Here is a 13530-nt window from a genome sequence, read left to right as displayed (position 1 = left end):
AGACTAAATAAAGACTAATCGACAGTCGCTGCACAGTTGGACAATGATATTAGATTTTATAAAATATGGTAATTGTCTAAGAAATACTGTTTTTATTTTTCAATCAATTTATCATTTTAAAACAATGACAGATATATTGTATTTCTCAAAATAAGTACAGACCGTTTTTTTTTGATTAATTTCATGAATGGGTGTTTTAAGTTAATTTTTCAAATATTTACATAAGTCAGGCAAAGTGCTAATATCATTTGCTACACATTTTTTTTAACATCAAACATATGCTTAACTTGTTAGTTTACTTTATGATGAGCTGGCTTAAATAATCAGTCGTTATGGTAAGCCAAGTAGTAAATACAATTAAAATCAAGATTCGAGATTCGTAAAGTACTAATTTTCAAATAATCAGTTGTTTTGTTAAAGAGAAAAAATGTCATGAACTGAATATATGACTTTATGAGATTTTAGAACTGAATATACCTAAATTCCTGCCTTTTCGATGTAGATAAATTTATTTCGCTAAAAAATGTAGAACGGATTGTTCTAGGACATATATACAAGTATTATTTGTAGAAAACATTACATTTTGAAATAAAATATTTGTTCTTTCTAATGGTATTTGGAAGCATTTAAGATGTTCTCAATAAAAACCTACAGAAAATCTTTATCAAAACCTTAAACATTTCCTAAGAAAAGTGTCATAATTTCAAACACTCAATGGTTTTTATTTATAACACAGCATAATCCACTTAAGAACTCAAGCGATTGCCTTAACAATTCTGCGATCTTTGCTAAGTAAACCAAATGCTGATAGCGTGTACACTCGATAAAACAAACATGATTGATGATGGTCGCCGGGCTTGGGCCCTTTTTTCTTGGCCCATCCTCTTGGCCAATTACGAGTGCAGCTTCTTGGGCAAAACCCTTTTGATTCCTGATTCCTGATGCCCAACTCGAGTCCAAGTTGGACCAGTTCAATGACATTTAGTTGAAGAATTGGCCAAGACGATGATACTACCACTTTTGCCCCCCAACTCTTGTTTTATTTTTTCTTAGCCCTGTTAGTTTGTTGGCTTGTTGTTTGCCTGCCAACAAAGTCGACTGCGACTGCGCAGCCGACGGTTTGTATAAAATGCGTTGGGCCTAAAGAAATTTCAAACAGTTGCGGCCGTGAGGCGCTAGTGAACGCATCTTGAAATCGAACAAAAATATAGCAGAGAAATTCATTACGCGAAAATGAAGTCTTTTTATTTGATCCTGGCTTTTCTGGCTGTAAGCCAAGGCAGAGTGCTGAATATCCCTGTGGCCATTGTCGAGGATCAGGCTAAGCCAGTGGCTTTACCTTTGGTTAAGGAGGACATCAAGCCAGAGGAAATTAAAGTTGTGGTTCAGGAAGAAAAGGCCAAGGATCTGAAGGAGGAAATTAAGCCGGAAGTTAAGCCGGAAATTAAGGAGGAGATTAAGCCCGAAATTAAAGAAGAAATTAAAACAGAAGTTGAGACCGAAATTAAAGAGCAGACTAAGCCTGAAATTAAAGAAGAGATTAAGCCAGAAATTAAGGAGGAGCTTAAAGAGCAGATTAAACCCGAAATTAAGGATGCTGTAAAGCCAGTCATTAACGAGGAGCTTAAAGAGCAGATTGAAGAACAAATTAAGCAGCAGATCAAGGAAAAACCCTTGGAGCTGAAAGAAAAATCTCTGGAAATAGTTAAGGAGCAACCCGAGGAGATTAAACAACAGACTTCGGAGGTCAAAGAGCAAGCTGCTCCAACTGTTTTAAAGGAGGCAATCCCGGAGCAGGAGGAGATTCAGGATGCAGCCCAGCCTCAAGTTCGCCAGGCCACCCAGGCCACGCCCACCCAGCAGAGCACCACGCAGGGCAACTTTGTGCAGCAATTGATCCAGAATTCCCCCATCGGTCAGTTCCTGAATCAGTTCCAGCCTCAGCCAGCCAACAATCCGGCTCCTCCGGCTGCTGCTGTTGTGCCACTTCAGACCCAAGCCGATGAGGTAGCAACTCCAGCTCCCACGGTTCCCGGTTTCCTCAATCCCCAGGCTGCCATCACTTCCGCCCAACAGGCTGTGCAAAATGCAGCCCAGAGTGCCGTGAATGCCACCACTCAGGCCTTCCAGGGCATCCAGCAGTTCGCCAGCAATCTGGGCAATCAGTTCCAGAACACTTTGTCCAGTCTGACAGGTCAACAGCAGGCGGCTGTGGCCACCACGCCACGTCCACCAGGTCCCATTCAGCAGTTCGTGAACAATGTTTTTGGGGGCAATAGCAATGCCACGGCTGCCGCTGCTCCGGCTGCCCAGCAAAGTGGCAATCCCCTCCAGGGAATCATCAACTTCCTGGGTGGCAATCGCCCGCAGAATGCACCACCAGCCTCGCCAGCAACTCAGGCCCCGGAAAAACCAGCTGTCGATGACAAAATCGATCCTGCCAAGGATGAGGTGCAGGAGTTTGTCCCCGAAACCGACAATGAAATACGTTCGAGTGGCGAAGCCATCGATGATTCCTTCGAGGAGGCTGGAGTTCCATCCAATGAGGTCATTGTGGTCAACGATGATGCCGGCGATGTCGTCGATCCTGTCCCGAATCAGCCACTAACCAACGATGCAGTGGCTCTCTAGGATGGCTTAAGTTAAGATTCATTCACACAAACCGACTGACGCATTTTCATCCATATTTTTCGACGTCAATTGAGAATGACACGGGAAAATGCCTCTTTAGTTTTCTAAGTGCATGCACCGCAGCAAATTATTTATTTCATACTCAGCCCAGGAATTTATCTATAAAAACAATGAGAGAATACAAATCATTAAATAAATGAAAATCTAATAAAATCACAAGCGTTTCAACTTGGGGGAAAAAATCCTTTTTGGGGAAAAAATATGGATTATAATACTGTTGGGAAATAAAAAGAATTAAATAAAACAAATGAATAACAAAATCCGAAGCGTATTACAAAATTTTTTTTAGTAAAACATTAAACTTTTTTAAAATTGAAGAAATTATTTTTTTTTTAATAAAGTCATTCATAATTATAGCACAATCAAAACAATAAAATTCCGCATAAAATTAAAACACCGTTTAATTTATTCAAAAATTATCTCATATTTATTTGAATTATTTCCATTTGTTTTCATGATTTATTATTTTTGATGTTGCTGTTTTTTTGTTTTTCTTGTGTTTCTTTTGTTTTTAGTTTTACATTAAGGTGGTTCATAGCTCAAAAATGGTTACATTAACCAAAACGCGCAGTAAATGTACACATTCATATAAGGCTAAGTATCTGAAAATGTTTCAAAATCAGGCGAAGAGAACAAAGGCTTCCAATTTAAACTAGATGTCGCAGCTGGAGTTCAACTTATGCCCAAATATTTAAGCTAGTTTTTCATATATTACCATTTTTTTGCAGAAATTCCATTTCAATTTTTTTTGTTTTTTCAGTTATTTTTTAGCTACGGTTTCTTGGGGATTCTTGATTTTATAATTAAGTTTTTGGTGATTTGTTGAGCTGAAGAATGGTTCTACTTAAAGTAAGTTTTTGGGGTTTTTTAGAAGGAAGAAGGGGATTTTGGGGCAGTGATTGGGGTTTTTGGGGCAGTGTTCTATTGTTTTTGCGAGATTTGTTGATATATTTGTTAGTAATGCTGGAAAACTGGATCGTTGAGCAGTGAGTTACAGGTGAGATAGCAGTGATTATCGGGAATGATTTAGTTACTTATCCAAGTTAAGTCTTTTTCGAGATTGGTACACATGAACTTAATAAGAGTTTTGATTTCTTTTCGATAGTATCGTAGGATTAAAGTGCATAACAGGCAGAGGATCCCTAGATTTATAGTAAGCAATTACAGTTTGGGGCTTTACTCTTGCTCTATTTGAAGTTGAATTTATGCTAATTAAACGTTCATATAAGTAGGCCAAACATAACAGTGTCTTAAAGCATTTCCATTTTAGCATTTCGCTCAGTGTATACATGGTAAAGTAATCGAGATATATAGAGATATAGATATAGCAGCCATACATGCGTGTAAATATCGAGTAAATATCGCGGCATTCAATATAATTTTGATTGATGGTTTTGGGGATTACATAGAAAAGTAGGTTTCGTTTGGTTTGTGGTTCTTTTGAAGCCGTTGAATGTTGTGTTTTGTGTTTTATGTTTTTGTGGGTCGGGTATACACATATAAAGGTGAATATATATATGCTATGCTATAGATGTAAATATATGTGGGTATTACAATCATATGTATGTTCAGATACGTCTATAATGCAAGTGTTTCTGTTCGCGATTCTGATTTTGGTATATAGCGTGGCTAATATATCTTTGATTTAGCAGTTAGCAGAGGATTACAGTTCTCTATATGAAGGTCATCTAATGGGCAGGAATGAGTACAGTTTTTTTCCGGCAAAAAGGTACAATACTTGTATATATATCTTCGATAGACTGATCGGGTTTTTGCTATAAAGCGCAAAGCTTTTGCGGCTGGACAAAATGCTCAAATAGAAAATACAAATACAAAATAGAAATCAATGATCTAAAAAGTTTTCCCCTCGTTTTTGGTCGCATTTTATAAAAATAAAAATTCGTTTTCGCTTCTCACGCACACACGCACTACCAAAAAATATAGCACAATCGGAATCTAGAAAATATAACGCGCTTATCAAATATCAATCGTATATAGCATATTTATCTGTATATCGCTATAAATATAATTTATATATTTCCAGTGTAACCTAGCCTTGTTGTTGGGTAAACTTTTTCGTGGGTTATATTAACATGCAGACATCAAAAAGTTTTTGTATATAATGTTCTGTTATATCGTAGGGAGTAACTATATCATATGTCTTAGATTTGCTTTTGGTTGTAGCTGAAATTGCTCATGGGCTTAAGATTTGTGGCGTTGGTTAAGTAGAAATTAAAAAACATTCGATTTCAGGGAAGACACTTTGACAACCAAAAATGTGAGATAAATAAAACACTTAAACAAAAAAATAGTTACTACGATTTAAAGTATATGAGCAATATAAACATTTAATAATAAATGTATCAAAACTATTTAATTTACCTTTTACCAGATTTTATTCAATTTTCTTAATAACAGTGATTTAAGAAAATTCCATAACATTTTGTAAAAATTATGCACAAAAAATCCTATAAATGATTCATTTTATTTTTTCAAAACAACTTATAGTTATAAGCAACTTTATAACAGAATGAGAATCAGAATTCCTTAAATGTCGAATATAATTGATTAGAAAAAGATTAACTAGTGTGAATTTTTATTTTGTAAAAAATATGCACAAACAATCCTATTCAAAAATATAGTTTTTTATAATCACTGATTGACCGGAATATTTAAAATTTTATTTTAGTGATAAACAAGGGTTTAAGAAAAGCTTTAACATTTTTAATTAATTTTATAACGAACTGTGTAACAAATTTATTCTAGTTAAATATTGTAATATAAAGTCAAATGAGGAGTTTAATTGTTAATTAATTTTTAACCAACGCCTTAAATATTTTGGAAATCCAAAGAAGCCAGATTATCAGCTTAGTTTAAAGCAACTTTAGCCAGCTTAGATTGTAGATTGTGGTGTAAGTATTACATTTATCGTACATATGTATAGTTATCATAGCTATTAGCATTGTATTCATTTTGTTTTTGTTTTTTTTGGAGAACCCCTCACCCAACTTAAGCATTGCTATGTATCGTATTTATATAGACGAAATTGAAAGTAGCAAAACTAGACTAGAATACAGTTTGGTTTCCTCATCGGATTTGGATGTGTTGTGGCGAATTTGTGTTGTGTGGTGACCCCGTTTGCTTATAAATTCGTTTCAGTTCTGTGGGGTGGCAGGTGGATTCCAGATGATGACTGGGTGGTGGTGCTGGTGCTAGTGCTGGTAGTGGTGCTGGTGGTTTTGGTGGCCACAGCTCCACCGGGAGTGGCCATTCGCACCCGTTCACCCACGCCGGGTCCCAAAATCCTGCGCTGCAGCAATCTGGTTGGGTTTGCTCCCGGATTCCCTCCTCCATTCATGGACCATTCATTTTGTTTGAGCAAAAACTGCTTGACATTGTACTCCATCTGAGCTATGTCTACATTCTGGGTTGTGGTATGCAGCTCCGCCTGAACGGATCGCGTCTTGTCCGTATCATTGGGATAGTATTTGTAGTTGAGTATATCACACGTGGGCTGTTCGGGGCAGATGAGTGCATCGGAACCAGACGAAATGGATTCCGGATCCGGATTGGGAGCCCCAGAAACGGTGGTATATGCCACTGGCAGTCCCGATCGCGTGGTCCTCCTATAGTAAGTTGTGCACATTTCCGTCTTCTTGGGCTGTGCACTATTACACTGATACACGAATGGAAAAGTTCAATATGGTTTAAATTTATCAGAAATTAAATATTAATCCGAAAACATCAAAAAATATAATTTTGCCATAATAAAAAACCACAAAATCAAAGCAAAAACAATTGGAGTTTCGTGTGAAACCCATGTTTTTTCTACTTACTGGATTTTCCGGCAAAGAATTGCTAGTGATATCCGTCTTGGGTGACAAAGAATCCTCGGTAGACTTTTCCGGATATCCATTGGTTAGTTGCTGCGGTGTAGTTTTATAGCCCGAATCCATGGACAGTTTCTCTATCGATATGGAGTCCATGCGATCGAGTGTGGAGTACGAGGACTGTCTTTCGGTTCCCGAGTTCGAGTCACTGGCTGGCGGAGCCTGTTGCAGATTTCTCTGCTCCAATTGCTGGGTATTGTGCTGCACCCATTCGGCCACTCTACTGAGTTGCTGCCGCCTCAAAAGGACACTTTCCTGGTAGTCAATGGCATCGCTCATCGAACTGGAGTTGGCCGAATGCTTGGGCGAATTTACTCCGGGATTTGTGGGCGTTTCACCGGGTTTTATATCCGCACTGATAATAGAAATGGAATAGTTTAAATACGTTACAGGTTAAATGAATTCAAAACATTTTTAGTTATTTTTTAAATTACATACAAAATAATAATATTAAATACGGTGCTTTTAAATTGCATGATTTAATTTTACAGTTTTTGAATTAATATGAACAACATTCAAATTTAAATAGGTTTTATTAACTGTAATTAAAAAAAAAAAAAGTTCTTTTAAGACCTTGTAAATTAATATAAATGTAAATATCTCGAAGACCTGTGAAAAGTTTCATTAAGATCGGTTGAGTAGTACGCGAGAAATCTTTAAAATCGACTTTAAATACACAACAACATCAACTTGAAAATTTTGTACAATATTCTAGAGATGATATAGAATTTAATAAGAAAATAAAAAAAATGTATTATTTTAATCCGTGAAACCTTAAAATAACCGCAATGAATGAAAACACTAATGTTGAATTTTTACCAGTGCACTTGTTCCACTTCTGGGGCTTCCACTTGGGGTTCCAACACGGGTTGCAGTGCCACATTGTCGTGGGGATTGGCAGGTCCTTGCCACGCCTCCACCGCCGACTGGGCATTGCTCTCCTTGCTGGTGATGATGTCCTTGCCATCGTTGAGTTCCTCATCCAACAGCTTTTCCCTTCTCTTGTAGATGACCGGCGTGTAGGTTTCGATGGACTCCAGGTTGTCCAGCAGGATGTTGCTCTGGCCATTTTGCTGGATTCTCATGGCACACAGACGAGGACCTCGGTACTTCGGATTCTCCGCCTGCAAACAATGATATTAAATTAGAACTTCTTTGAATTGGGTTGTAAGAACAATATCTAAGTTAAGCCCCCATACTTTTTATGAAAAATTACGGTGAATTTTATTAGAACATTTTTTATAGGTGAAAAACTTTTAGTTTTTTTTAAAACATTTGGAATACATGTTTCTAAGAAACAACTTTTCTGTCAACTAATCTATAGTGATGTCCACAAAAGTAGAACACCCTGCCTACCTTAATTGTTTTAATGAGGTTCCTGTTAAAGGTCTCGAACATTTTGGCCCCCTCGCAGCTGCTGGTTTTGTTGCTCCACAAACTCTGGACACTTCCGGAATTCGTGGACTTGAGTTGTTGCTGGGTTCCCGATGGAGCAGCAGCAGTATTATTTCCTGGAGGAGCCACTGGAGCAACTATTTTACTGGGCGGTGGCTCGCAAATATCCTCCACTTTCGATGGAACCACTGTTTGCTGGACAGGATCCGTCTGATCCGCTTCCAAAAGACTGGGTTGCGAAACCCCAGCCAAAAGAGGTTTACTCGACTCATCCTCTAGAAGCTCATCTTGGGTACACTGATAATAAATGGAATAGTATAATTAAATATGTGGATATTAAATACAAAATGTTGTGTTCCATATTTAAATTAAGATATATGCATTTATTAAAAAATTGAATGCTAATTAAATTAAATTTTCTGATGGATTTAAACATTTCAAAAGTAGCCAAAAACAAAATTTAAAAAAACTAAAAACCGCAAGGGATGAAAATTAAAATTATGGATGAAATAGTGGGATTAACTTCATTCTTTTTTTTACCAGTGTAGTAACTCCCACGGCATTTGCTTCGAATTTGTTTAAGAGCTGCAGAGCTGTTCCTCCGCCATCCAGAAACCTCCTCTGATAGCCATTTCTCAGCTGGCCAAGATTACTGGTCTCCAGGAGATATTTCTCGGCCGCATAGGCACCCAAATGTGTGGTTGGATACATCATTGTGGAGGTCGTGAGTTTTCCATTCACATAATCCGCATTCTGGGCCGAAATCGAAGTTCTTTCGCAGAGACGATGATGTCCCAATATGGGATTAACCATCAAATCATCTTTTTTGGCTGGCGTGAACAATTTATCCATATCGTTCAGATCCGAAACGGAACTCTTGGTCTCAGATATAACAGAATCACTGGACTTCACCATCTTCATCAGATATGGACTATTAGTTCGCGATGGCGAATTCAGATTACTATGGCATCTTAGACAAAGTTGGGTCAATGGCTCAGTTAAGCCTGATCCCTGGAGTTGCAATTGATGGGGCGTTTGGGTGGCCACCGAATAGGAACGAGATACATCTGCGAGGACCTGAAGATCCTGTTTGCTACACTGACATGTATCGCAATGCTTCACCTCATTCGCCTTTAATTCGTCCTCCAGAAATTTTGCCATTATTGTGGGTGATATCATATCGGAATTGGTTACTTGATTTCCATTATTATTATTACTAATATTTGTATTAGTTTGATTGTTGCATTTGTTATTGATGCTGGTGTGTTGTTGTTATTGTTGTTAATATTGTTGTTGATCAGAGTGTCCTTTGTATTGTTATTGGCTTGATTCGACTGCTGTTTAGGATTTGTAGCCGTATTTCCATTTTCGGCGTCTAAATTTGATTGGAAAAATATTTTAAAATTAGTAAAGGGTCTTGAAGGTTTACTTTAAAGTTTACATTATTTTGTAGAGCCATTTGAACCCAAGTTCTTTGGTATAAATCAAGATTGTGGTCTTACAAAATGTATAAAAATAAAAAATAACTTAGGCTTATAGCAAAACTAGTCATTTGTGAAATAAATATAATAAATTTGGTTTGATAAAATATTTAAAACAGAAAACATAAGCCTGGGTATATTGGTATACATATATTGATTGCAAAAAATTAAACCAATTTTGCACCACGAAATACAAAGCCAAAACTTTTCCCCTAAAAACCTAACATTTTAGGCCTAGCAAAAACGAGTTAACTTCCATTTAACAATGCCCAACATTTCGGCAACAACAGCATTTTGGACAACAAAATTTTTCCTCATCAAATATGCATGTATTAAAACTAACAAAAATATCCGAAATTGATAAACAAAAAGTTTTGGCCACAGCCATGCCTCTGCAACATTCTGGCCAACAATATGTTTACAGCACACAAACATGTAAATATTTTTGAGAACGAAACGAAAACGAAAAAATTCGACCAAGAGTTATTCTGCAGTAGTTTCAAATTGCAATTATGCCAACAAAAACGGCAAACAATCAGGCGAAAAAATTAAAATAATAAATAAATACAAATTAAATTGAAACGCAGGCAATTAATGCAAATGAACAATAAACGAAGAGGAATGAATTGCCAATACAGAGCACAATGATGTGGAATATATGCAATTATGAGGCAAAAATCAAATTGTGAACTTTGTCCAGTCTCCAAAAAAAAATCAAATAAATAAAAAGATATTAAACAGTAGTACTTTTCAAAATTATTTACTTTGCTAATGGTTTTAATGAAATATTATTATATTTAAAACAAAAAACCTTAAACTAATTTTGTTATAACTATAATTTTCATAAATATAATTTAGATTTGAATATTCCTTATAACTTCTATTTAAAACTTTTTTTTCTTAGAAAAATAAAAAAAATCTTCAATAAAATGAAAATTAAAATAAACATTTTTGAACTTGCTTGGTTGAAGAATATTCTTTTGTTTCTTAAAAAATTTGTAATATTTCCAATAAATATAACATCTCTTCTATAATTTTTAAATGAAATCAAAGAAAGGAAATCAAATTGTGAACTTAACGCAGTCTTCGTGATTCAATCCGGTGGCTGAAAAACGTAAATCAATAAATAAAATAGGGGAAAAAGGGGAAAAATCATAAGGGAAGGGGCTCAGCATGGTCTACTAACACCTACCGATTCCCCGCATCGAATAGACCATCGCGGTGGGCGGGAAGGGGCAGGCGGAGGGGGGCGGCGAGTCGGAGGCCGGAAGCACTTTGTAGGAAGCTGTGGTGGCCACGCCCACTCCGCTGGTGCTGCACTCGGAATCGGAATGGGAGTTCGTCTCCAATCTCATATAAGCCGACACTTTCGATTGAATATCAATGGGCAGCTGCATGGAAAAATCTCATTTAGTGGGGTTTTCCCAACGGTGGGCTATATAATATATATATATATATTTTGGGCTACCCACCGATGACACTTTCTGGGACACAAAACTATCCGGCTTGCACTGCAGCAATTGGATGGCCAGGCTAATGTCGGCCTTGTAGCGTTCCTGTGCAGGAAGAAAAGAAGCAGAGAAAGGACACAGATAAGAAAGCGACTCGGAAGTGGCGTAAACGAGCAGGCTTACACTGAAAAAAATTATTCAATAGTAAAAATACATAATTTAATAGTAATAAAAACCAATACCACGCCCTTCTTAGACCTCGTCTTAAAATTGTATTCAAATATATTGACTAAGGTTTTTAAAAATCATTTGCGTTTCCTTTATTTGAGGGTTCTTAAAAATTTCCAATAATTTTTTTATTTATATTTATAATTGACTTTTTAATAATCATTTGTTTTTTCTTCGCGTTAACAAGGCGGCCTAAGAAAAATTGTTTAATAAACTTTTCGGTTTATTCTTGACTAAATTTTTTACTTTTAAATAAATGCTTTGATTCTTAAAATTCCCATTTCAGTTATAATTTCAAGAACCCAACCATATTAAAATATCAAGTCGGCATTTAGTAGTTTTAAATAGGGATTAATATTTAGTTATCCTGATAAGAATATTTCTGATCCGCCTGGAAAGAGTATTTCCCTTTAGAAATAAATAAATTGCTTTACAATTTTAAATTTTTTTAGTTATAGTAGATTTTTCCCAGTGTTTCTTTTTTATGCGGTTGGTTGCAAGTGTGTTTGCTTGGGTTAGTTTGTATGTGTAGCTTCTTGCTTCTTTTGACACTCTTCGTATGCAAATGTCAAATATGTTTGCTGTTCGTTTTTGTTTCACTCGACTCCTGCCACTGGAAAAATTCACTTCCCGCATCCTTTGCCCTAAAAACCCTTTTACACATTGTTAAGAAAACTTTTTCAAGGGGTATATCTACGATTTGGAGGCTCTACTTAATAATTGATTGAAATCTAACAACTATAGAAAATATTTTTTGTATACATATTAACTATCCAGAATTAAAAATATATCTTCAGTTTCATATTTTAAATGTATATCGCTAAAATTTAGATTTTGATAATTTCGAAGTTCTTAAAAATCTTTAATTTTTTTTAACACATAGTAATACATACATAATAAACATAGTTTTCCAGGATATTTGGCAAACGATACCCTTAACCCCATAAAGAAAGCCTTTTTTGCTTGTTTCACTGTTGCTTTTGTGCACTTTGGTGTCAGCGGCAGAGCCTCAAAAAGTTTGCTCCTGTTTTGCTTATTTCTTTTTTTTTTGTGGCACATACAAACAAAACACATTCAGGGGGAACTTTTAGATGCCTTTTTAAATTTTTCACAAATGCGATGCACTCGAACTTGTTAAACAAGCAACAACAGCAAAAAAAACTGCAGGGGGAAAAGCTACAACTGCATTGGTGACCCAAATACAACAACACCACTACAGTAACAACAACAATAACCTAAACAACAGCAACAACAGCTTCGGGGAAAGAAAATGGAAAATGCAGGATGGCAGTAACGGCATTTTGCACCACGTTTACCAACACTTACACGCCCCACCGCCCGACCATTTTTCCAGCTCCGTTTCGGTTCGGTTCTCACGCTGCATTTTCACACTACAGGGGGAAATCTAGGAAAAAAACTAGGGAAAATCTAGGGAAAATCTTTGGAAAATTTAGGGTTTTCCCTAACAAAAGGTATTTTTTCTACCAATATCAGTGTTTTTTTTCTGATTTTCAAAAAGATTTCTGATATACCTTTTTCGTTAAATTATTAAAAAAATAGAAAGAAAAATTTACTGATCTTAAATCATTTAAAAATGTATACAAGGATATGTAGTAAAAATGTTTACTTTGAATATTTTTAATAAGATTTCCCACAGTGTTGTAGAATAATATTTAATGAATTAACTACCAAAAAGTTTTAAAAATAATATACACAAAAATGTTTAAAAATGTTTATATGTGAATTGAAAATTTTAATTTTAAATTTTGTTATTTAGATTTCCAACAAAAATAAAGAAATAAATTTAGATTGACATTACATTACATTACATTTACAAATGTTATTTGAAAAGTTGAAGTATTTTACTTAAGTATTTTACTTTTATCTGGCCAGTTATTCAGTTAAAAATACTCTACGATTCAGTGCTTTTTTTTCACGTGCAGGGAAAACAAGGAAAAGCAGCGGGGAAAAACTAAAAAAATACAAGTGTGGGCCTCGCAAGGAACTGCGAAATGACGCCGCTTGCATTTTACGTTGATTTTTCCCTTACTTTTCTTTTGCACGTCTTGCTTGGCATTTTTATTATTTTGTGTGCTCTCCGGGCTCTTCGCTGCCAGCCATTTTATAAATAGAAAAATGCATAAAAATTGCATGAAATAGGAATGAAATAAATTCCAACTGGGAGCCCGAAGGGGGGGCGTGTTGCGGACCATTGGGGGCGTGGCAAGTGGCCCGGCTTGGAAGTGGCAGCTAAGTAAGCGGATGCATTGATTGAACTCGAAAATGTTGATTGTCAGTTGAGGCAAAAGCGTGAAAGTAATTTCTTTAAGCAGGGCACTATTGTGTTGGGAAATAGAATTCCACTTCCATTTCGAATTGATTGATGGATTACAC

The 13530-nt window shown here is 36.0% G+C and overlaps 2 protein-coding genes across 2 annotated transcripts in view; one reads left to right on the top strand and one right to left on the bottom strand.

Moving 5' to 3' along the window:
* Positions 1 to 1140: 1140 nt before the first annotated feature.
* Positions 1141 to 2844, top strand: LOC128259380 (20-hydroxyecdysone protein). The gene has a single exon (XM_052991712.1). The coding sequence runs from the start codon at positions 1234 to 1236 to the stop codon at positions 2629 to 2631; it is 1398 nt and encodes a 465-aa protein (XP_052847672.1). The 5' UTR covers positions 1141 to 1233; the 3' UTR covers positions 2632 to 2844.
* Positions 2845 to 3103: 259 nt separating this feature from the next.
* The window catches only part of LOC128259145 (uncharacterized), a 33129-nt gene continuing 22702 nt past the window's right edge, over positions 3104 to 13530 (bottom strand). The window contains 8 exon segments of the mRNA XM_052991340.1: positions 3104 to 6367; positions 6528 to 6936; positions 7401 to 7705; positions 7938 to 8273; positions 8517 to 9245; positions 9248 to 9351; positions 10650 to 10848; positions 10930 to 11013. Coding sequence (XP_052847300.1) covers positions 5834 to 6367; positions 6528 to 6936; positions 7401 to 7705; positions 7938 to 8273; positions 8517 to 9245; positions 9248 to 9351; positions 10650 to 10848; positions 10930 to 11013 — 2700 coding nt within the window. The 3' untranslated portion in view covers positions 3104 to 5833.

Source organism: Drosophila gunungcola (genome assembly GCF_025200985.1).
Source record: "Drosophila gunungcola strain Sukarami chromosome 3L unlocalized genomic scaffold, Dgunungcola_SK_2 000005F, whole genome shotgun sequence".
Classification (NCBI taxonomy): Eukaryota; Metazoa; Arthropoda; class Insecta; order Diptera; family Drosophilidae; genus Drosophila; species Drosophila gunungcola.
Note: the sequence above shows the minus strand (reverse complement) of the source record. Positions and strands in the feature narration are given on the sequence as shown.

Excerpts from the sequence above, each read along its gene's own strand:
- LOC128259380 (XM_052991712.1), top strand. The coding sequence starts at position 1,234 with ATGAAGTCTTTTTATTTGATCCTGGCTTTTCTGGCTGTAAGCCAAGGC.